Genomic DNA, 22,802 nt, shown 5'->3' with positions numbered 1-22,802 from the left:
CCCCAGGTGCTTCAGGGCAGCTGGAGCAGCTGGCACTGCTTCAGACACAGGTCCAGATGAGCAAGAAAAAAACTGCAGCAGCGATTTGCCTAGGAGGTCCTGCTTCTTTCAAACTGCAAAATCAGGCTTTTGATGTGAGACAGCTTTTGGTGGAGATATTCACAGTGATTCTTCTGCTGCTAGCTGGGATAAGTCTGGAGGGGAAAAAAAAAGTATGGATCATGTCCAGGAAGAAACCTGGAGATGCCCTGCATCCAGCCTCACCTTGAGGTAGTGGTACTGCTGCACAATTGTAGCTTCAAGTGCCTGAAACACAAAACCCAGGTGGGCAGGACCAGAGCACGGCTCTATGATGCCATCATGCCCAGGTCTGCTGCTTGCCTTGCGTTCCTCTGTTCCTTGCATGAGCCTCTTCATCTTGGCTCCCAGTTGCACCACTCTCCAGTTCCTGCTGCTGCTGAGAGCATGCAGGTCCATGGTACTCAGTGCAGTACTACCTGCCCCAGCTGGGAGACCCTGGGCCTGCAAGACCCGTGTGGCAGAACAGGGCCCGTGTTCCTGCCAAGACCCAAGGCCTGAGGGGCAGTGAGCAGGCAGGGCTGTGCCCAGACCTAGCTTGCAGCTGTGGGCACTGAGGGAGGCGCTCATCTCAGCCCCTCAGGGTTGTGGGGCTGGGCCAAATTGCACTAAGCAACAGGGAGCCTTGTGGCAATGGATGCCAAGCTCTCTTACTGTAAGTAATACAGGATTTCTGCTGAGGAGAAGCTGCTCACCTGGAGCCTGGCATCGGGCAAGGAGCAGATGATCACGTGGCTAAAAGCTCTTTGGAGCCACTCTCCTCCACCACAGCTAGGTTCTCCAAAGGGCCTTTTGGGGAGCCTCTGGGGCTGGGATACAGGGCACAGGGGCTGCCCTGCTCGGCCATACAACTGTGGTAGAGATGGACTGAGGCTATGAGACTGTGGGCTTCATCCAAGTTTCCACTGTCCATTTGTTTGCCCTGGTCTCCTGGCCAAAGCCTCTCTGCTTGCCATGAGTCCTGTTTTGGGACACCTGTCTCCTCCCAGGGCACCCTAGGGACTGTTCTGGCCTCTGTTGCATGAGCTGGCAGGGCCATATCCCCCGTGCTGTGTCTCCAACTGGCTGCCGGCCGGAGCACGGACGACACTGGCCCGCAGGAACCAAGACATTCCTCCGATTTCCCCGGTCCCCCAATGCATTCACCCCCACCCTGGCTTTCCCTGCTGTCCCTTCGATTCCCCAACCTCTGGTCGCTCAGGGAACCCTGATCCCCTCGGTTCCCCCTGGCTCCCTGATGCCGTGGCCGCCCTGGGCCCTGCGGTTCCCTCATTCACTCCCCAGGTGCCTTGGAAGGCGATCACGGGCCTCGGTGCCCCCTGCAACACTGGCGGCCGCCGGTGAGTCCCGCCGGCGCCCGATTCCCCCCCGCCAGGCCCGGTCCCCCTGCCGCCGCCTGCAGCCCTGCACCGCCCGCGCCGCCGAGAGCCGCAAGTGCAGAAGGCTGAACCGGAGACCCGGCCCGCCAACTTCGGCACCGGAGACGCCCACACAGCTGCAGCCACGGCATGGCCCGGAACGCGCGATGGCGGCGGGCGGTGGGGCAGCAGCGGGCCGGCCGGGCGGCGGGAGCCCCGCGGCGGGGCTCGCCTTGAGCCAGCTATTTTTGCCGCCGGCCCGGACTAATCCCCTGAGCCGCTTCCCGGCATTAGGTAACGGCGCGGCGGCATGCGCTCCGCCGTGTCCCCGGCCCGGGCGACCCCCGGCAGTCGCGGCGCGGCGGGACCGGTGGCGACACGCTCGGTGCGGGCTGGGGGCCGTGGGCACCCGCCGACGAGCCCCGGGTGGGCCCGGACCGAGGCTAGCAGGTAGCGGCGGGCGGCGAGGAGGGCCGGGGGCGGACATGCCGGGCCCGTCGCCCGGCGGGTCCCCGGAGAGGGAGACAGGGGCCGGCGGGCGGCCGCGGGGACCCGGCCGAGACCGGCGGGTGCGGTTTCGGCTGCCTCACACCGCCATCGCGGTGCCGTCGGTGCGCGAGGAGGAGCGGCTCTTCTACCGGCGGCTGGAGGCACTGGCGGTGCTGGGGCCCGGCAGCTTCGGGCCGCTCTTCGCTTCCGACGGCTGGAGCGACTTGACGGGTGAGCGCCGGCGGGCGGCCTCAGGGAGAGCCGGGCTGGGGACCCAGGCTAGGACGGCCGGTACCGGGGAGAGTCGGGCAAGGGGTGCCGGTTTCGGGGCTCCCAGCTGGGCTCTCAGCACCTCCTCCCCCGCAGAGGACGGGCTGCTGCGGAAGCGCGTGGTGCGGGCCGGGCCGGGCGGGCCGCGGCCATTGCCGGGCCAGGAGGTGTCGGTGAAGGTGCTGGGCGCTCTGGAGGACGGCGGGCTGGTGGAGCGGGACCCGCGGCTCATCTTCGTGCCGGGTCACGGGGACGTCGTGCAGGTGAGCCCGAACCGGTGCGCGGTTCAGTGCCGTGCGGGCTCAGCGTCGCCCGGGGCTGCGACCCGCCAACGCCGCCCTGCCCGTCCACAGGCACTGGAGCTGGGCGTTCCCACCATGCAGCCCGGGGAGGTTTCCTTCTTCCTCGCCGCTTTCCCCTACGCCTACGGCCGCCCGGGCAGGTAGGGCGGGCAAGCAGAGGGACCGGGCAGGCGGGTACTGGAGCAGGCAGGGGGCGGGAGGGCAGACGGACCGGGGCGAGCAGGGCACACGGGCAGGGGTCGGGGGCAGCCGGCGCTGTACCAGCAGGGAGCCCGACGTGCCGCCCGAGGCGCCGCTGCTGTTCGAGGTTACGCTGCTAGAGGTGCGGGACGGCCCCGACCCGCAGCCGCTGCCGCCCGCTGTCCGCCTCCGCCTGGGCTCGCAGCGCCGGGAGCGGGGCAACTTCCACTTCGCGCGGGGTGACTTCGCGGCGGCGCTGCGTTCGTACCGGCTGTCACTACGCGCCCTGGACGGCCCCATCACCGGTGAGACCGGACGGGAAGGAGGGCCCGGGGCTGCGGGGCTGGGGTGCTGAGGCCGCCACTCGTCCTGCAGCTCCGCCCGGGCCCGAGGAGGAAGAGGAGCTGCGGGAGCAGCGCGTGAAGTGCCTCAACAACTGCGCGGCCGCCGAGCTGAAGCTGGGGCGGGCGGAGGAGGCGCTGGTGGCCTGCGAGGCGGCCCTGCGGATCAGCCCCGACAACGGTCGGGCGTTGCTCCGGCGCGGGCAGGTGGGACTCGCATCGCCCCACACCGCCCCGCTCCCCTCGGCCCGGCCGTCCGCTACCCTCCGCTCCTCTCTCCGCAGCTGCTGGCAGAGCAGGGCCGGGACGCCGAGGCGGCGCTCGTCCTGAGGAGAGCCCTGGAGCTGGACCCGGCCAACAAGGTGTGGGAGGCGGGGGTCCCACAGGACCTGGCGCCAGGAGCGATGGGGAGGGAGAGGATCCCGCAGGAGTCGGTACTGGGTTCGTCGGGTGTCCCACCGGAGCCCTGCCCGCCGCAGCTGCTCCTCGCCTGCAGGTGATCCACACCGAGCTCTCACGGCTGGCGAAGCGCCAGAGCCCCCCATCCAGCACCGCCCCGCAGAATCCCCACCGCGACCCGATGCCGCCACCGAGCCCCGAGTGCGTAGGCGAATCAGGCTGTGCAGGGACGGATGCCCGTCCCGCACCCTCTTGGCGCGGACGGCGCCCATATCCGTCGCCCCCCGTAGATCCCCCGCACCGCCCGCGGCGGAAGGAGCGGTCTGAGCGGCCCCGCAGCGCCCCAGAGCCTGACCGAGGAGATGGAAGAGCTCTCATACCGTCCTCCTCGCATCGCCCCACACTCCCTGAGGCGGAGAAGAACGGGGGGGAAGGGCCGAGGAAGGGGCGGGACAGCGCTCCGCCCCCCGTCCCGCACCTTCCGCATGGCTCTCCCCGCTCCGCAGCGCGGCCCGCACAGCGCGTGACGTCACGGTGGGGGTGGTCCCGCACGGCACGCACCCTGACGCGCGGGGGCGGCTGCGGCGCTTGCGCCCAATCTTCCGGCTTTTTCGCCCCCGCCGGCAGAAGAGCGGCCGTAGCCCGCGGCCAATCAGGCGGGGTCTTGCCGGAGAGACGCGCCAATGGGAGTGCAGCGGGGGGTGGATCGGCGCGGTGATTGGCTGTGGCTCCCCTTAAAGCATGGCGTGGGGCGGAGCGTGGGGGGGGTCAGTGCGGGACGTGGCGGTGGAGTGGAGGTGGGAGGGAGCGGCGCCATGACCCGTGAGTTGGGGTGGGGGGGGAAGGAAGGAAGGAAAGAAAGAAAGGGGGTTCGTGCTGGGGCTGACGAGTGTGGTGGGCCGGGGCGGGGGGGGCTGCCCTGGGACTCAGGAGGGCGGCGGGGCTGGGGTCAGGGGCCATGCCACGATCCGCCGGTGAGCCGGGACCCGCCCTGCGGGCAGTGATCGGGCCGGAGTGTGTGGGGCGGGTTGCGCCGCGGCCCGTAAGCGGGGCCGGGCTGCGCTGAGGCGGCCGCGCCGTGGCAGGCGGGAACCAGCGCGAACTGGCGCGGCAGAAGAACCTGAAGAAGCAGAGCGACTCGGGCAAGGGCAAGCGGCGGGACGACGGGCTCTCGGCTGCCGCCCGCAAGCAGAGGTGAGCGCCGGGCCGGCCCCGCCGGCTTCCCCCGCCCCGCTCCCCGCTCCCGCCCCGCGGCGGTGCCGGCCCCGCCGCCAGCCCCGCCGCGCTCCCTGCAGGGACTCGGAGATCATGCAGCAGAAGCAGAAGAAGGCCGATGAGAAGAAGGAGGGCAACAAGTAGCGGGCGGCCGCGCCGGGCCGCCGCCCCAGGGCCGGTCCCGCCGGCAGGATGCCCCGCGCCGCCCCAGGCCGGGTCCCGCCGGGACCCCCGGCATCGCCCCGCGCCCTGCGGCGCCGTCCCCTATTAAAGTAGCTGTGGAGCCCTGCTCGCTGCGTCTGCTCGTCCGTGCGCCGGGCGGGGGGTGGGAGAGCATGGGTGCTGCCGACGGAGCGATCGCGTCCGCGGAGAGAAGGACCGAGCGCGGCCGTCGCAGAGTCAAGCGGCGGCATCTTGACGGTGAGGAACAAAGGTGGGGTCGGGCCTGGGCGGTCCTTGGGGCAGCAGCCGGGGATCAGCGCGGGGGCTGAGGGCCGAACGCCCCGGGGCGGGTGGGAGAGCCGGGAGCCTCTAGGAACGAAGCTGGAGACTATGGCGCTGGAGCGGGCCGGGGCGCAGCGAGAGCTCAGGGCCGGTCGGAGGGCGGCGGTGGAGAGATGGCGGCCGGGCCTGCGCACCGGGGGAGAGCCGCGCTGCGGCACGGCCGGGGCGGGCCCAGCTGTAGCTGCCCGTGCGCCGCGCTGTGTCCGGCAGCGGCGCGGAGCCGTCGGCGTGGCGGTGCTGAGGTCCAGCCCAGTGCGGAGACCGGTGCCGATAGTCCTCTTCATCTCCCTGCAGGGCCAGAATCGTGGCGTCAGCCTGATCCGGTAGCACGGGGACAGGTCTTGGGGTCGGGTCCCGCGGCAGCCTGCGTTCCTCACCGAGCCAGTTGCAGCACCGCCTCCACCACGCTGGTGCTGTCCTTGGCGCTGGTCTCGCAGAACAGGCAGCCATGGGCCTGGGGGTGGCAGTGGGGCCCTGGTTACCCTGGAGGCCCTGAGGAGCTGCTGCTCGCTATGGCCAGTTGCTGCCCGTGGCCTGTGGGGACCCCTTCTGCCTGGCCAGGCTGCAGGTCCGTCTTGTTCCCCACCAGCATCAATGGCTGTGACTGCTTGGTGTCCTGCAGGATGGAAGGGTGGCATGGGGCTCTTTGGGGCTGGTAGCCTACAGCCACATTGGCTGCCTCCCATCATGCCTCTGCTGAGCCTGGGAGCCAAATGCAGTTCCAGGCCTGATACAAACACTAGGAAGAGGGAAAACGTTGGGGAAAGCACTCCCACGTTCCTGGGGGGTCCCCATTGCCTGGCAGTAGGCCAGCTCCTGCCTGTCTCATTCCTGTTCCCCAGGACAGGTTGGGGCACAGCACATCCTACCCTCCTGAAGCCTCAGGGCTCCTGCCACTTTTGGGTGCTGTTGTCTTGGACCCTTCCCACCTTGATGTCCTCAATCCACTGGCAGATGCTGAGGAAGCTGCTCAGGGAGCTGATTTTGTAGAGGAGCAGCACGCCATGAGCTTTGTGGAATTAGGATTGGGTGATACTCCAGTACCTGGGGGTATCACTGGTGTGTCACTGCTGCTGGTGCAGTGACTGGCTGCTGTGGGGCTGCTGCTGGAACCCTGGCAAAGCCCCAGGCTTCCCGGCCCTGTGCTCTCTGTGTGCCAGATCTGTAATGTGGCTTGCTCCCCATCCAGCAGCAGCTGCTTGATCTAGAAGTCCACCCTTGCTAGGAGGAACACTCAGGCCCTTCCCCTGTGCATCTGCCCTGGCTGTGGGGTCAGGGGTGCTGGGGACTCATGCCAAGCGTGCTGGGGATGTCCTCTCAGCATGCATTTATGCAGAGGTACAGTAGGAAGCTGGACTTCCCTGTGTCCCCATCCCCAGCCAGCACCAGCTGGTACATGGTGCAGGTCCCTCCCCTCACACCCCTGTTGTGACAAGGGAGGTGGGTGCCAACACAGGGGTGTGCTCAGCTCCTCCATCCTGGCCCTTCACACCACATGGGGCGACTGCCATGGTTACCTCTGGGGTAAAGGCAGGAGGCTTCCTCTTGCCAAAGCACTGCAGGGTCCCTCTGCCTCACACCTCTGAGGGCCAGGGGCCTGCTGGGTGACAGGAGTCATGGTGAGGGGCCCAAGCCTAGGAGCTGCAGGTGAGCAGACCTGTGCCCCTCTTTGGGCCAGGGGAAGGCCCCTCACCTCAATGTCCCGATGGGAGCTGGGGAAAGGCATGTCCATGGAGCTGTGGCTGTTCATGCTGCTGCGTGAGGACGCTGTGTCCATGCTGGAGGTGGAACTCTGCGGCTGCCCAAGGCCAGTTCTGCTGCAAGGCAGCTCCCTGTCTGCTTGGGAGGCTGCATTGGTGATGTGGGGAGCTGTTCCCCCAGGTCCTGTGTGAAAGGCAGTGCTCAGGGAGGGGGCCACATGCTGTCCCTCTGCATTCCATTGCTCACCTGTCATGGTGCCTCTGCAGAGCCAGAGGGTGCTCAGTACTGCCATACCCTGGGGGGCTCATTCGAGTCCCCATGTGCTGTGAGCCAGGATGCTGGTGGGGTGAGTGACGGCAGCTGAGCCAGCCTGCCTGCACCTCATGGGGGCCATCCACGGCAGCACAAAGCACCCTGCCCTCCCCTGCTCCCATGGTGGGTGCTGGTCCCTGCCTTCCATCCCCTCCTGCATGGATGACAGCTCCAGTACCCTGGAGCTGCAGGGCTTGCTGCCGGCAGCCCAGTGAGCTGAGCTGAGGGGCTGAGCCCTGAGCTGTGGCTGCTGTTCTCCCAGAGGCTCCTGCTCACCATCCTCGTGTGAGGGAGCAGCTGGGCTTGGCCCAGGGACCCCTGGGCAGGTGCACATTCCTGGTTATCCCAGTGGCTGCTCCCCTGCTGCTGCGTGGCCGTGCTGCACAGTCCTGATGTACCTTGCGAATGCCCCATTCTCTGCCATCTGCCGGTCTCCAGTAGGAAGCTGGCATCCTCCTAGCAGGGCCTCAAAGATCCTGCCTGAGGCTGGCACAGGGGCTGTGTGAGGCCGGGACATCTGGGGAGCCCCAAGGACACATGGTGTTGCAGCAGTTGCCAGTGAAGGGCCCGGAGGGACATGCCAGTGGTTGTGGGCAGGCTGCCCAGTGGCCTGTGCTTGCAGCAGGCATGAGCAAAGCATTGTTTCCCCAGAGGACATCCTGCACTGCCTGCAGCACAGAGGTCTGGCAGAACCTCTGGGCTGGGCTCTGTGGGGACCTGCAGCAGTGCTGCTGACTCAGGATGTTTCACAGGGCTGGGACAACCCCACCATTCCCTCCCCACAGTGCCACTTCTTGTGCTGCTGGACCCGCTCAAAATTCCCTCCCCTGCTGTTCCAGCGCTGTGGGAGATGCACTCGGCCCAGTCTTCTGGGTGGGGTGAGGCAGGTCCCCACTGGGGCACAGCCCAGGACACTGGGGAGCCCTCAGGTGATGGGGGCTGCAGGGAACCCCCACTCCAGTGTTACCTGGCTGATGCCTCCAAGACGGTGCCACAGCTGCCCTTCCCCCCGAGCCCCCCATGTGTCCCTGCATCTCCTGGGCAGGAGAGGTGTGAGGGGCAGCCCCAAGGCACTGGGCACTGCAGTCCCTCATCTCTGCTGTTCCCATCAGAACCCCCCCAGTTGCCTTGCTGCCACACTGGGACCAGTTGGACCCCAATGGCACTCACCCTGCGGTCCCGCCCTTACCTCACCTCCTGCCGCCCTGTATCCTCAGGCTGTGCCAGCCTAGTGGGTGCCCTGGTGATGTGTGTCAGTCCTTGTCCTGCACCTGCTGCCACCACCAAAGTGTGGGCCCCCTTGGGCACAGCCTGTGCTGCAGCCCCGTGGTGCTGTGGGCCCCAGGGAGCCGCCCTGCCATGTTTGCTCTGTGGGTGGGGGCCCAGGGCTGCTATGATCCTACAGCCACACTGGCACTGTGCCCTCCCTGGGGGCAGCAGCCATAGGCTGCACACCCTCCTGCGCCCCAGGGCCCTGTTCCCTGCTCTGCATCCCCTGCTTGTCCCCCCTCTTCAGCAGACCCACCCTGAAGGTGTCCTCAGCTGTAGCTGTTGTGTGGCCAGTGCTTGGGCACTGCAGGCACCCCCTCCCCTCTTCCCCATTGCAGCAGCCTGCATGGGGCAATAGCACAGGCTCAGTTCAGAATTTTATATAAAAATGTATTGAAGCAGGTATTTACAGTGAATGCACCACGGCAGTGGCAGCCAGCACAGAGCCCTGCTCCCCCAGTGCACCCCATGGAACCAGGGCAACCAGGCTGTGGGCTGAGCACCTGCCACCAGCTTGCTCTGGCTCTTTGGGTGGCCCTGGCTCAGCACAGGGCCAGTATCCCTGGCAGCATCCACCTCCCAGGGTTCCCCTCAGGCTCTCAGATGCTGCTTTCTCCTGGGATGGGGGCTCAGGGGAGGCCAGGAGGACCAAGCAGGGCCAGGGCACAGGCACAGGGCACGGCAGGGACCAGCCCCAGGCAGAGTTTGTCCTGGCAGGGACTATGTGGAGACGTTGATGCGCTGTGGAGCACGTCGGCGCCGCACGATGCGCGACCCTGTACTGCCGCACCGGTGCTGTGGGGAGCCATGGAGGCAGAAGGGGCTCAGCAGCAGCCACAGGTAGAGCAGGACACAAACCCAGCACGAGGACACCTTCACCCAGAAGGTTGACCAGCTGCCATGCGTGAAGGTGGTCTCCAGCACCGCATTCTCATAGCTGGTGGGAGAGGGCAGACACTGGATGCACCAGGGATGCCAACACAGGGGGTTCCAGTGCCAGCTGCAGCCACCAGGCCACCCTGTGTCCCAATGGCCATGTGTCCCTGGGCATGTCATTTTGCCATGGGCCCTCCAGCCCTTCTTGCTGCACTGCACAGCTGCCACTGGAGCGGTGCAGGTCTGCGGGCAGAGCCCTGAGCATCCCCAGCAGGCGCTATCTCGGTGATACCATCACCTGGCCTGGCACAGAGGTTTGGAGTGAGAGCAGGGAGGGCTGGGCAGCAGCACAGGGCCCTACCTGAACCAGTTGGTGAGTGTCATCATAACGTAGAGCGAGGCAAGGAAGAAGACAAAGTGGAAAGCTGAGTAGCTGTAGACCACCCGGTCCTGCTCATCCTGGATGATGAACTGTCCCCTGGCACTCTCCTCCACTTGCTCACATGTATGGTTGGTGTCTGGGAGAGTGTGGGGGCATGACAGCTCCTGCATCCCTCCCTTGCCAGCACTCCCAGGCTGGGACACAGGCTCTGCCCACTCTCCCACACGGACACTGCAGTCACCTTTCAGCTCCTCCTCCATATTCTCAGGGCAGCAGAAGCAACAGGAAGGTTTCTGCAGGGAGAGCAGAGTGGTGACAGCCCTGTGGCCACCGTGGCTGGGCTGAGCCCTGCCTAACACCAGGGCAGGTGGTGTGGGCAGCTCTCAGTGCTTGGCTAGACAGACCTGCCCCTCTCTGGGGCTGGGACAGGGCCTTTAGGTGGTGGGTCTGGGGTGCCCATAGCAGGATGACATGGAGCACAGCTGCATCCATACTCACTTTAAACTCAAAGCTGTAGACTTTGACCATCCAGAGGGGCCCAAAGACCTCAGCAAGGTAGGAGGCTTCATTGCTGTGCCCAGGAGAGAGGCAGAAATCATAACACAGGCACCCATCACCCTGTGCCAGGCTCCCAGCCTGCCCCATGGATTCCCCATAGCCACAGGAGGTCTGCTGTGCTGCCCCTGGCTGCCCACCAATGCCCCACTTGCTCTTGTCCTGCCACCCCTTGGGACTCCCTGGCTCTGCTGGCCATGGGGATGGGGTTCCCATGTGGTGCTGCTTGGGCTGGCTGTGCCCAGGCAGGCTACACGCACCATGCAAAGAGCACGCAGGCATACATGATAGCAGCACCCAGCACGGCGACGGTGGTGTCCTCTGTCTGCAGCTCATCCTGCTGGACCGCCGGGAAGCACACAGTGAGGTTCTGCCCCTTGTAGAGCACTGCGGGGAGGTGGAGGTGAGAAGGGCATGCATCATGGTGGGGACTGCTGGTGGTGGACAGGGACACCCACCTCGCTCTGGGGGACGGCTGGACAGTGCAGAGAAGGTGAGGTACATCACATAGCAGCTGATGATCGAGGACTGCAGCAGCCCTGACCGCGGCTGCTCTGCAAGAGTGGGGACAGAGGTGTTACTGGAGTTCCTGGAGTGCCATGAGCTGGCAGGTGGGCTCTGACTGGGCCCTGGGCAGTCCCCTCCTGCCACTCCCTTGGCCAATGCCTTGCACCAAGGTAAAGGAGGGGCCAGCAGGAACCCTGGGGAGCTGGGTTCTCCTCCAGAGCCCAAGTGCTGGCCCTGAGCGGGGGCCCACAGTCATCCGCAGCCCAGGACATAGCTGGCCATGCAGCACGGCAGCCTCTGCCATGCTGTGCTGTCTGATACTCACTGAGCCGCACGCATGGTGTGATGGAGATGAAGGACATGATGCCACAGAGGCTGCCATTGATGGCAAGCAGCGCTTTGTTGAGGTGGCAGGCGGCTGGGTGGGTGTAGAACTTGTAGAGGAAGGAGAAGGCGGCAGAGGCAAGGGTGTAGAAGGCGGCTGTGGCCAGCAGCACAGCCAGATACCAGCGCTTGTCCTGGGCAGCACCTGTCAGCCTGTGGAAGAGTGGGTGAGCGGTGGCAGTGGGCAAGTACCCACCCGGCACCCCAGCACTCACCAGTTCTTGTTCCAGGTGTGTGCAAAGGCTGTGATCAGCACCAGCTGGATGAGGATGAAGGCGAAGCCCCCACAGACACCTATGTAGTGCCAGGCTGGGGGAAGAGGGCAGAGGTGGAGATAGCACAGGGCAGATGGGGGCCAAAATGGGTGCCCAGGGTGCCAGCTCAGGCAGGATGGGGGACACACCTTGGATGAAGTTGTCCTCAGGGATGAAGAAGCTGGCAGCCCAGAGGCCCACCAGCACCAGCAGCTTCAGGAGCCAGAACCTGCAGGGCAGTTAACATCAGTAGGACAGAACCCCTGACAGCCCCACCCCAGGGCAGCCCCATCCCAGGACACCCTGTCCCAGCCCCATGGCCCATCCCTACCCATTGTGGAGCTGCGCACGGCAGTCAGAGCTGGAGCGCACGTTGAGCAGCAGGGCAGCCTGTGCCAGGTGGAAGCAGGCAGTGCCAAAACAGACCCGGTACACAGCCGAGGAGCCCACCAGCCACTCGCAGTCTGTGCCCCCCGGCAGGTGTTGGCACAGCACCAGCGAGAAGGGCACCTGCAGGCACGGTGGTTGATGGGACAGGGCTGCTGGTGTGTCCACCCAGCACCCCCCAGTGCCCACGGCATCCAGCACGTCCAAATATTCAATATTCCCACCATTCCCAATACCTTCCCCAGTACGCTGGGACCCCCAGCACGCCAGGCAAATCCTGCAGCTTTGGTACCCCTGGCACCCCGTCCCCCTTGGCACCTCCAACACCCTTGGCACTCCTAGCAGCCCTGTTACTATCCCAGCATGCCCATATCCCCAGAATCTCCTGACGCCCCTGGCAATTCTGGCATACCCAGTGCTCCCCTGCATACCCCTGGGTGCCTTGAGGTGCCTGGCACCCCAGTATCCCCAGAACTCATGGTACCCTTGAGACCCCCAGCACCCCTGGGACCCCCAGTACCCTGGGTGTCCCAGCTCCCTCTGTCACCTTTTCCGTGATAGCCTGGGCCACAGTGCGGGACAGCATGAGGCAGCACACAGCAGAGGCCAGGACATGCAGGAGCGTGTAGAGGATACGCGTGCTCGTGGACACACGGAGCCCGTGACAACCACAGCAGAGCTGGGAAGGGGCAGGGTCAGTGGGGATCCCAAGGGGCCAGCACACTCTCCCCACCCAGCCTCGCTCCCAGCCGTGCTCCCAGCCCCGCCAGACCCCAAGTCCCACCTGGAAGAGCAGCGGGTGCAGGAGGTGCCCGCGTGCCCGTGTGCCCGCCATGGCCCAGCTCGGCTCTGCTCAGCGCCTGCGGCATTGATGGGATTAGGGGATTGTCAGCTCGGCCCGCCCTGCCATCTGCTCACTGCTCCCTCCACGCAGCCACCTCTGGGGTGCTCCATGGGCACTGCCCAGTGACTCCTGGCCATGGGCAACCCTGCCCAGACCCCGGCCCCCCATTGGGCAGGGCGAGGCCATGGCAGGTGGCCTGGATATGAGCTTGCATGAGGGGCATGTGGGGTCTGCACACAATGTCTTCCTCATCCCAGAGCAGTGCCATACAGCTGTATGGAGGATATAGGTTTTACTGAAGGGCTGAAGCAGCCCCGGATACAGAAGCACCCAAGGGACACAGGTACCTCACTGGGTAGTGGGACGGCATGAAGCACATCCAGCGGGTAGCAGGATGCCCCATGGTCGGCAGGAGCTGTGGACGAGCAAGGATATACAGGGGGCACTGTGCTGGGGCTGGCGTCACCTTTCTTCAGCTGCTCTACAGCCATTCGGGCTTTGTGCTGGCAGAGGCCTGACACGGCGGATGCCGGGGTCGCGGCTGCAGCGGCGGTGACACAGATCCCCCGTGTCCCCGGTACCACACACAGCGTGGGGCACAGCCCGGCCCGAGGGACGCCGTGTCCCCATCGCGTGGGTGGGTGACATGTGACACGCGTGCGCGGAGGGAGCGGCGGGGGCGGACCGGCCTGCGCCCGGGGCAGCCGGGGCCGCGCAGCGGTACGGCCTCCGACGGCCCGGCACCGGGGCTCGGGAAGCACGGCCACAGCCCAGCTGCCTCTCGGCCCCGGCAGCGCACGGGGACCCGGCCAGGGCCCCGCTGCGGCCTGGCTCGTCCGACCCCCCGTGCGGCAGCGGTGGGAGCCATATCGGGGTCGCTGGCCCGGCACCCCCCGTTTTCCAGCAGCGGGCACTCGCGGGCAGCGGCGGGGCTGCGCCCACCCGCTCTGGCTCCGCGCCTCGGCAGCGCCGGGGTCCCGCCGCTATCGCGCTGCCCGAAAGCCCGGGAGTGCTGGCCCTGCTAGCTCCAACATGCCCTGAGCCCCGAGAGCGCCGGGGAGCGCTGAACGTGACCGCTCGGCGGGGCCAGGCCCGGGGGCGGGCCCGGGCTGCGGGGCGGACCCGGCCCGGCCCCCGCTCGCTTGTGGCGGCGCGCGCCGCTCGCTGGCTCGGCCGGCGGCGCACGTGACCGGAAGCGGGCCGCGGCGGCGGCGGGATGGCGGCGGAGGGCGATGTGGAGCTGGAGCTGGAGACGGAGCCGAACGGCTCCGGCGGCGGCAGCGATGGGGCGGGCGGCCGCGCGGCCGAGAAGCCGCGGAAGCACGATAGCGGCGCGGCGGACCTGGAGCGCGTCACGGACTACGCGGAGGAGAAGGAGATCCAGAGCTCCAACCTGGAGACGGTGCGGCGGCGGGACGGGACCGGGCCAGGGTGGGAGGCCGGGCGCTGCCTGCAGCGGGGCCGAGCCGGGCGCTGACCGCCGCGCCTGCACGCCCGTCCCGGTGCCGGTGCCCGTGCCGCCGGCGTGGCGCTGACCCGCCCGGTGCCGCGCAGCGGGGTGACGGCGCTCGTTCTGGCAGGCTATGTCGGTGATCGGAGACCGGCGGTCCCGGGAGCAGAAAGCGAAGCAGGAGAGGTAACCGTCCGCGCTCGCTCCGGGGCACTGCCTGTCTTGCAACTTGTCACCACTCGGGACACGACCCGGGCGTCTGCTCAGCGGTCTGACATCCCGGCCCTTCCCCGGCCCCCTCCCAGCACACATTCCACACTGCTGCGAGGGGTCGCTCCTGCCCGCCGCACGGCCGAGGGAGCACCGGGGCAGTGGCCAGCGGGGGATGTTGGTCACCGGAGGTTTGTCCGTCTCTTGTTGTAGGGAGAAAGAACTGGCAAAAGTGACCATCAAGAAGGAGGACCTAGAGCTGATTGTGAGTAGGGGCGGGACCCCAGGCAGGCTGTGACGTGTCCCAAATCTTGGGTGCGAAACTGCACCCATGGAGGAGGCCGGTGCACGCCTGCCCTGAGGCCGGACAGGTGTCCCCACGGGTGGGTGTCCCCCACTGCACCCTGCCCGGCCCGTGGGGCCCTGCGGCTGCTGTACGGGGCTGGGGCTGTTTTTCTGCAGATGACGGAGATGGAAATATCACGGGCCGCGGCAGAGCGCAGCCTGCGCGAGCACATGGGCAACGTGGTGGAGGCTCTTATCACCCTCACCAACTGAGCTGGGTGGCCACGGGCTGCCAGGCATGGGCCTCTTGCCATACCAATAAAGGCACTGGTGGGACTGGGCTGTCGTTGTGGTCTACGCAGGGCTGAGCACGTGCCCCTGGCCCTGGGTGCACGGTACCCACAAGCGGAACCCAGACATGTGGTATTGTGTTGGCAGTGCCAGCTGGGCACCCCTGTGACTGGAGCAGGACAGTGATTTGCCTGAGCACTGAGACATACCGCTCTCCCCTCTTTTGATCTCTGCCCCTGGGGCAGCACAGGCTGGACAGGCCCAGGCACAGGCCTGAGGCAGTGGTGATGGCTGCTCATGCATGCCCTGCCTACGCTGGTGCCTCCTGTGCTGCCCCAGCTCACCATGGCTCACAAGGAAGACACAGAACAGATGGCCACATCTGTGAGAAGAATGGGGCCAGAGTGTGTAAGAAAATCAAATCTTTAATCAAACCCTCCCACCCCACACAGGTAGAAAAGCCAAGCCCTGCAGGAACAGGGTGAGGAGATGGGGTCACCACTGACCAGCCCAAAACAGGGCCCAGACTGACACCAGGGACAGTACAAGCAAGGGGTTGTAGACCAGATGGGTGCAAAAGTCCTGTAATTCCTCCAGAAGTGGATGTGCTGGAGCCAGGGGTGCTGCTGCAATGTGCTGGGCACTGCCAAGGTTCCAGGGTGGCCATTGCTGGGACATAGTGTGGCCACCAGCCTGGCCAGCACCACAGGCCATCATTCTCCACAGTGCATGGGCAAGGAGCCCATTGGGTCTGCTCAGCACGAGGAGTGGGACACTGCATCAGGGTAGGCATGGTACAGGCAGGAGAAGGGCTTGCCACCACAGGAGTCCTGGAACATGTCCCTTCCTGCCCTGCCCAGGCTCTGGCAGTGCCCTCCTGCCAGCATCAGCCACACCAGACCCTCCTGCCCATGCCCTTAGGTCGTTTTTCGTTTCTTGGCTGAGGGTCTCTCAAAGACATCTCGCACACCCGCTGCCTTCTGCTTAAAGAACTTGGTGTTCTGCGCGCTCTCCTGGCCCCAGGCTGAGTCAAAGGAGGTGGTGTCCTGATCCACCAAGTGCGTGTACTTTGTCCGCCCCGAGCGCCCAAAGTTCTTGACCTGGGGAGCAGAAGAACTTGTGAGCAGCTGTTCAGGAGGGATGCAGGACCTGCTGCTCCCCCCTGCCCAGAACTCCCACCTCTTGGCACATGAGCTGGGCACCTTCTGCCAGCACACCCACCTGCATGACTTTGGGCAGGATGGTCTTGTTGAAGTGGTCCTCGAGGGTTGGAGCACTGAAGTCCCTCTTGTACACCTCCTCATCCTCATCCTGCAGGAGAAGGACACACATGGTCAGCCTAAAAGGCTCCAGCAAGTCTTGGCAGCAGTGGGGGAAAGCTTCCTGAAGGTCATATTGCTGCTCTGCCAGAGCTGCCACAGTACTTGCAGCCCTATTAACTCCTGCTGGAGTGGAGGATGTGAGCATTGTTCCCCTAGGCTGCTTCTCCAGTGGCCCATGCAGAGCTGACTTGGTTCTGGCTAGGTCTGTAGCCCAAACAGCAGCACAGGGACAGCTCTGCAGCTTCAGCTCCATTTCAGCTGGGAACCCCCAATCTGACATGCTCTGGTGAGGTCACTGGGTCAGCTTCAGCCCCAAGCTGCCTCTGAAGGTTGGCTCTTGTCCCAGGGGCACCCCCAGCCCCAGGGCACCGTGGGAGAGGGGAGGCTCCTCACAGAGGAAAGGTGCCCCTGTGGTCTCACACCTGCAGCCAGTGCAGCCATGCGTGGCCCTCAGCACACTCACCATGAAGAAGGCACCACGGTGGTAGTACTTCTGCAGGAATTTGTATTTGCCCTTTACTGCCTTGTTGGTGATGACTTTGCCATTGGCCCGGAGCTCAGCCCGGCGCTCCTCCTCCGTCAGGTTCCGCATACGCTCGATCTCTGCCTTCTCCTTCTCCATGCTGGGTGGGAGAGAAGCCCCTGAGACCCTGTGTCCCCACAGCACCTCCTGGGAGAGAGGCTGTCACCAGCTACCGCCTGAGAGTTTACACATTTACTGCTGGGGAGCAAAGGCACCCCAAGGGTGGGCAGGAGGGGCTCTGGGCATTCAGTCCAGCTAGGACTCTGCTGCTGAAGGGCAGCCTGAGGAAAAGGTGCTTCACCTGCTTGTGGGCTCTCAGCCTCACGTCTACCAGACAATACTCACGCTTCTCGTTCTTCGCGGTCTCGTTTGATACGCTTCAGCTCACGGACTTTCCAGGCCTCATACTCCTCCTCATCATTCTCATCATCTGTATCGAGTGCATCCAGTGCTGCCAGTGAGCGCTTGTTCTCCTCCAGCTCCTTCTTTGCTTCCTCTTCTACAATCTGCAGTGAGGTCCAAGCTAAGCTTGCTGCAGTGACTGCCTCCCCCAGCCTCCAGCCCACCCCTACATACCTTAAGCGTGTACTTGCGCCTCTCCTCTGCCATCCTCTTTGCCTCCTGCTCCAGCTCCTTCTGCTTCAGAGCTTCTGCTTCTCTCTCCTGAACTGTGATCCGGTCCTTCCTGAGAGCAGGGCCACAAGAGCCTTCAGCCCTTCCATGAGCCAGTGCAGCCACTCAGCCTCTCACTGGCTCCCACACTGCAGCTGCTTTCAGCCATTGCCCTCTCCAAGGACAGGTCAAGTCCCAGGGCTCTCCCCTTTCTGGGGGCTAGCACGTCCCTTTGTCATCATATGGCCCTTGCCCAAGGGCTCCAGTCACACTCCACAGCCTGATCACACAGCAACCCAATGCAACTGATACGGGGCTGTGGGTGCAGGGATTGCCCCTTGCTCCCTAGCTGTGCCCTGCCAGGCTGTCATCATCCCACCCCACCCCAAGGAGGTGAATGGCTTCCTCACAGTGAGAACAGACCATGGCAGCAGGGTCTGCTTGGCCCCCAGCTTCTGACTCCCGCATCCCAGGGCCAGCCCGCGCAGTTCCATCACCTACTTGCGGATAAAGACCGGTTTGAGACGTGGCTCCATTTCATCTTCGCTGTCCGTGTACTCCTCATACTCAGACTCTGACTCAGACTCTTCTCCAGACCGACCCTCATCTTCCAACTCCATCACTTCCATCTCTTCGGTTTTCCTCTCCTGTGCTCGCTGACGCATCATCCCGCGCCGACGCTCAATCTCCTAATGGGGACAAGCACAGAGCAGTCGGAGGCCAGCCCTGCCATTATTTCTCTCTCCTGTCAAACACATGTGATGTCTGGAGTGTTAGCTTTTTGAAGATACACCTGCCTCTCTGGATGTGGGGTGGCCTCCCCCAGTGTCCTGTCCCATGCCAGAGGACAGTGACCCACCAGTTAAGTCATGGCCCGCTGTGACACTTGTCCAGATACATCAGACAGCCCACATATCCATGCAAAGGACAGTTCCAGTCTGTGCCCTTCCAGCTTTCCTAGGCCCATTATCTGGCTCTGCAAACGCACCTCATCATCAATCTCTTCCTCTTCCTCTTCACTGGTGTCCTCCCGTTCCAGGCGCCAAGCTTCTCCCCCCTCCACTTCTGAATCGCTTTCTCCAACCACTTCAGGTTCCACGATTTTGCGGTGTCTTGCCAGCCTGTGAGAGACCCCAGATAACCCATGGCACGTGGAACGTAAGGAGGCTACAGGAAGGTGACTGTTCACAAATTGTTTCTAGCAAGGCCATGGTAAGCACTGGGACTGACAAACAGGGCTAGAACTGCTATGTTCTCTCCCAGGAGGGTGCAGTGGCTGGGCACTGGCAGCTCTTCCCTGTCCATGCTCCAAGTAAGAATGGAGTTCTCAGTGAGAAGACTCCTTGTTACTAGAAACAAAACCACCAGCAGCTCCACAGGAGGCAAACAGCACTCAGTGATCCCTGCCCAGAGTACATTTCATGAGACACCATCCCTCCTTCACTACCCTGAGCCTCAGCAGGCTGCACTAATTTCACTTTTGGAGCGTGTTTTTGCTACCATTCATCCAAATGCACCCGGACATGGGCTGCACCTGGCTGGCTCCTGGTTGGAAAGCAGCCCAAGGCACACTGCAGTGTGGATATGAGAAGACACAGACTCTCCTGCACTGCCTGGACAATGTTCCCAGCTCCTGCCCTGTGCAGTTTCTCCCTGCAGCGCAGCAGAGCAGAGTCCCAGCCCCAGACAGGCGAAGGGGGCCCAGCTCTTGCCTGACCCAGCACTCACCGCTCCTCCACGTCCTCGGCGATGCGGTTCTGGAGGCGCCGGAGCCGGGGGTCGTTGGCCAGTTCTTCCTCCTGTTCCTCGGGCTCGACCTCTTGTTCCTTCGCCTTCTTGATGAACTGGAACTCCTCGTCCTCCTCCTCCGAGGACTCCATGGGCGCGTAGTCAGGCCGCTTGCCCGACACGTACCGCTTCACCTTCACCTTCTCCATGGACAGCTCGCCTGCGGGCACCGTGCCGTCACCGGGGGTCTCGGCCCCGCGCCCCCGCCGCCCCGGTCCCAGCCCCGGCCCTGCGCCCCTCCGGCCACCCCGCTGAGCCCCGGCCCCCCAGCTCACCCTTCTCGTTGCGGACGGGCACGGCGCCCGCCGTGGACTGGATCGGTGGCTGCTTCATGAGGGCGCTGGGGACCGACATGGTGGCGGCGGGCGGAGGCCGGGGCGAGTCGGGGCGAGTCGAGCGGTGCCGCTGACAACGGCGGCTCGAGCGCTCACCCGGAACCGGAACCTCTGTCGCTTCCGCCGCGACCGGGACCGTGCCGGGGGCCGGAAGTGACGTTCGGCCCGGGGTCACTCCGAGGGGACCGGGACCCTGTCTCTGCCCCTGTGCCTGCGTTTCGGCCCGGCCCGGGGTGCGCCGGACGCTGGGGCTGGGTGGCAGGGAGATTCCCCGGTCGTTTCGGCATCCGCCTTCGGCCGGCAGAGGTTCCGTTCCCTCCCGCACGGTGCGGGTTTTCCGCCATCCACGGGGCGTCAGGGCGAGGCAGCGGCCGAGCGGCCATCGGACGGCGGGGGCACCGGGCAACGCCGCGACAGGGCTCTGCTGCTCGCCTGGCGCCTCGGGCCGTGTCTGAGCGGCGCTGGGACTCTGCGGGCCCGGCCGTCCCTGCTGCCGCCCACCCTCTCGGGCACGGGGCGTTCCGTGCGGGGCTGGATCTGAGCCGGCCACTGCTGGAACACCGAGGGCTCAGGATCAACTCGCTGAGCCGTGGGAAACGTCCGGCGTCTGGCAAATTCCTGTGCCGAATTTCCCCGGCAAAGCCTGGGAAAGCGCTGCTCGCTTGGTGCCCAGCAGGGCTGGCGTGTCTGTGCTGTGCCCGGGGCAGAGCGGGGGTTAGGTGGCCGTGGCTGCTGCCGAAGCCGTGCAGTTCCTCCCTGCAGCGCGGCAGAACGGGCCGTCCCACTTGCTCCCGACAGCCAGAGCCAGCCCTGGCCCCAGTCTTCTGCTCTGCTCACTGCCAGCCAGCCCCACCAAGCCCCGGTGCTGGTGCCTGGCTCCCCGCCTCCCGGGCAGCAAGGACAAATAGCTCCCGCTCAGCAACGTGTCCCCCGTAGCCCTCGGCCTGACCAGCGCCAGGAGGCGTAGCTGCTGCCGGTGAGGCAGGACCCTCCGCCGTGCTGCAGAGCGGGGCTGGGGGAGCTCCTGGGAACCCCGGTGGCACGGGTGTGGTGACATGTCTGTGGGGAAAGGCTGCGGCCACCGCTGCTTCGTAGGGGGGTTTCCGTAAGCAGCCCGGTGCTGCCTGTGTCAGCATGTCTCAGCTTCCGCGAAGTGCGAGGCTGCACAGTGTCGAAGCGAGTGGCTGGTGTGGGATGTCCCTGTGTGCGCATCCTGCCGCAGAAGAGAATCGTTTCTCTTAAGTTGGGTAAAACTGCATCACAAGCCACTATGGCCACATCTGCTGCCTTCTACCTGCTACCTTCTGCCGGCTTCTACGAAGAAAGGAAGAGGTTTTAAGGAAGAGGTTTTATCTCACATGAAATCTGCTTGCTGGCAGGGAAATTTAGGAAGTGGAGGGGCAGAGCTATGCTTTAACAGTGCACTGGCAGTACTGGAGTGGGTGCTCTTGTGCTTGTGTGGCAGAGGCCATGTAGGGTGAGGCCAGCACTGGCAGCCAGGAAAGCCCAATGCACATGTGCTTTTCCAGTTGGTGGGTCAGCACTGGAGCACGATCCCTAAGGGAGTACAGGGAAGTGTTTTAGTGTCCTTGGTCTGGGCTGGGAGATGTCCATCTGGCAGCATCTCCTGCAGCCAGTCTAGGGGAGAGCAGACCCAATTCTTGGCAGCAGTACCACCCTGGTCTGGTCCCAGAAGTGGCTGCAGAGGTTCCAAGGCCACGGAGGTTGGCTCTCTCCTGGGGGACTCTCCTTGGCCCACAGAAATGCCAGGGCTGGGCAGATCCAGTTGGGTGACCACGTTCCAGCCAGGATGCAGGCAGGGGTGGCTGCCCCAGGCGTGGTGGCAGGTGGGCCCAGCCCCTTGCAGCACCAGCTGGCTGTGCCCGGCATCCCAACTCAGTCCCTGCTCTAGTTCTGGGGAAGGGTCTCCCTGCAGCGCCCTCCATACAGACCCATTTTTGCCTGCGGCAGAAATGGGGGCTCTGTCCAGGGCTCTCCTGCTTCAGTGTGTCCCTTCATGGGACAGGGTTTGCAGGGCTCCCTTGATGCCCTGAAGCTGGTGGTTTGCCTGAGCAACTGAGGCATCCGTGCCTTTATAATCCTACAGCACCTACAGCCTCCACCAGGAATGAGCAAGAGTGGATCTGTGAGCTTGTTGGTGTGCTTCTGGCCTTTGACAACCAGAGCACTCACTCTGTGTTTATGTTGTTAATGTTGAGGGTTGTCACAGTGTGTTCCTACCTGGTGAGTCCTGTGCCACGTGGCAAGGAGTAAGCTTTAACAGGGCTTGGAGAAACAGTTGGCCAAGTAGCTAAGAGGAAGCTTGGGGATTGCACACAAAGCAGATACTGTCCCATTCAGGTGAAGCAAAACTAAAGACCTGGACAAACAGGGAAATGCCTTCAGTTCTGTGGCTGCAGGTGCTGGAGGCCATGGCAGGAAGATGCCCTTCACTGTGATGTCTCTTTGTCCCATGTTCCCTTTCCCCAGTGCAGTGGCTGCTGACATCTTGGCCCTGCAGCACTTGGCAGTTGGCAGCTAGGCTGTGGTGGGAGGGGAGGCACTTCGTGGGGCTGAGCCCCCCTTCCTGGGGTGGTGTAAGGCCATGGAAGGCTGGCAGCCACTCCATGAGTAAGCCTGGAGCACGGGCCAGTCTGCCCCTCAGTGCTGTGCCAGCCGCACCTGCTCGTCTTTGGGCTGGGTTTGTGTGTCCGTGCCTGCAGGCACCCCCTCCCCAGCCCACCGAAGCCCATGGGCACACAGCATTCATACTGCTGGGCTGCAGGTGGGCTCCCAGCCTGGTGTCCCCTGCACGTGTGTGCTTGTGTTCCTGTGTGTGTCACTTGTGTGGAACCCCCCAAGTGCCACAGGCACCTTATGGACTTGGGCTGGGCAAGGATATGCCTGCACCTGCACAGCAGGTGATGACAGGGTGCTGTCGCAGGACAGGTGATGGAAGGGCACATCCTGCAGCCCAGAGCAGGGGCAGAGCCAGACTAGGCTGTGGATCTATACCTTGGCAGCATTAGGACTGCTGCTGACAAAGCCTAAGGCAGATAGTTACAGAACCCACCTTGAGCAGCTGCTGTTTGTATCTGCAGCTGCAAGCCAAGGTCAGGGTGTTTGGGCTGGGCTCACGTCCCTGCATGTGGCTATAGTGAGATGTTGTGTCTGGGAGCCAGAGATTAATAGAGCCGCTGGCGCCAGCAGGACCCTGTGGAGCACAGATCCTGCCTGGGCCACGGCAGTCCCAGCTCCCTGGGCACCAAAGGGCCTGCTGGTAGTATCCAATGTGGAGGGGAGGAGGTGGACTGGAGAGACTGCAGGGAAAGGGACTGCAGCCTCAGCTTTGGGAGAGTGTAAGGATGTGTGCACGGAG

The 22,802-nt window shown here is 64.4% G+C and overlaps 5 protein-coding genes across 6 annotated transcripts; 3 read left to right on the top strand and 2 right to left on the bottom strand.

Moving 5' to 3' along the window:
• The first annotated feature begins 1,902 nt into the window (after window positions 1-1,902).
• Window positions 1,903-3,822, top strand: LOC138116575 (peptidyl-prolyl cis-trans isomerase FKBP8-like). Of its 2 annotated transcripts, none has more exons than XM_069026030.1 (7): window positions 1,903-2,156; window positions 2,292-2,637; window positions 2,765-2,982; window positions 3,053-3,225; window positions 3,303-3,380; window positions 3,515-3,618; window positions 3,708-3,822. In XM_069026030.1, the coding sequence occupies exons 1-7, from the start codon at window positions 1,922-1,924 to the stop codon at window positions 3,742-3,744; spliced, it is 1,191 nt and encodes a 396-aa protein (XP_068882131.1). In that variant the 5' UTR covers window positions 1,903-1,921; the 3' UTR covers window positions 3,745-3,822. The 2 variants fall into 2 exon arrangements, with proteins under 2 accessions (XP_068882131.1, XP_068882130.1); XM_069026029.1 differs by having other exon boundaries at window positions 1,903-2,458; window positions 2,549-2,637.
• A 356-nt stretch (window positions 3,823-4,178) lies between these two features.
• SERF2 (small EDRK-rich factor 2) lies at window positions 4,179-4,922 on the top strand. Its single transcript, XM_069026031.1, has 3 exons — window positions 4,179-4,239; window positions 4,503-4,611; window positions 4,713-4,922. Exons 1-3 carry the CDS (start codon window positions 4,233-4,235, stop codon window positions 4,774-4,776), a joined length of 180 nt encoding a protein of 59 aa, XP_068882132.1. The 5' UTR covers window positions 4,179-4,232; the 3' UTR covers window positions 4,777-4,922.
• A 3,912-nt stretch (window positions 4,923-8,834) lies between these two features.
• On the bottom strand, window positions 8,835-12,658 carry SERINC4 (serine incorporator 4). Its single transcript, XM_069025761.1, has 12 exons — window positions 12,548-12,658; window positions 12,311-12,442; window positions 11,708-11,886; window positions 11,526-11,605; window positions 11,338-11,431; window positions 11,064-11,275; window positions 10,690-10,785; window positions 10,492-10,618; window positions 10,175-10,247; window positions 9,918-9,969; window positions 9,656-9,812; window positions 8,835-9,355 (listed from the first exon to the last, which is right to left on the bottom strand). The coding sequence occupies exons 1-12, from the start codon at window positions 12,596-12,598 to the stop codon at window positions 9,139-9,141; spliced, it is 1,470 nt and encodes a 489-aa protein (XP_068881862.1). The 5' UTR covers window positions 12,599-12,658; the 3' UTR covers window positions 8,835-9,138.
• A 1,127-nt stretch (window positions 12,659-13,785) lies between these two features.
• Window positions 13,786-14,888, top strand: HYPK (huntingtin interacting protein K). Its single transcript, XM_069026189.1, has 4 exons — window positions 13,786-14,009; window positions 14,188-14,243; window positions 14,481-14,532; window positions 14,730-14,888. The coding sequence occupies exons 1-4, from the start codon at window positions 13,824-13,826 to the stop codon at window positions 14,823-14,825; spliced, it is 390 nt and encodes a 129-aa protein (XP_068882290.1). The 5' UTR covers window positions 13,786-13,823; the 3' UTR covers window positions 14,826-14,888.
• Window positions 14,889-15,250: 362 nt separating this feature from the next.
• Window positions 15,251-19,543, bottom strand: MFAP1 (microfibril associated protein 1). Its single transcript, XM_069026188.1, has 9 exons — window positions 19,364-19,543; window positions 19,029-19,248; window positions 18,289-18,421; window positions 17,802-17,989; window positions 17,265-17,373; window positions 17,034-17,194; window positions 16,629-16,788; window positions 16,065-16,154; window positions 15,251-15,943 (listed from the first exon to the last, which is right to left on the bottom strand). The coding sequence occupies exons 1-9, from the start codon at window positions 19,440-19,442 to the stop codon at window positions 15,761-15,763; spliced, it is 1,323 nt and encodes a 440-aa protein (XP_068882289.1). The 5' UTR covers window positions 19,443-19,543; the 3' UTR covers window positions 15,251-15,760.
• Window positions 19,544-22,802: the final 3,259 nt, after the last annotated feature.

This window comes from Aphelocoma coerulescens, chromosome 10 (assembly GCF_041296385.1).
Source record: "Aphelocoma coerulescens isolate FSJ_1873_10779 chromosome 10, UR_Acoe_1.0, whole genome shotgun sequence".
Lineage (NCBI taxonomy): Eukaryota > Metazoa > Chordata > Aves > Passeriformes > Corvidae > Aphelocoma > Aphelocoma coerulescens.
The sequence above is the reverse complement of the archived record's forward strand: the minus strand, read 5'-3'. Positions and strand labels throughout refer to the sequence as shown.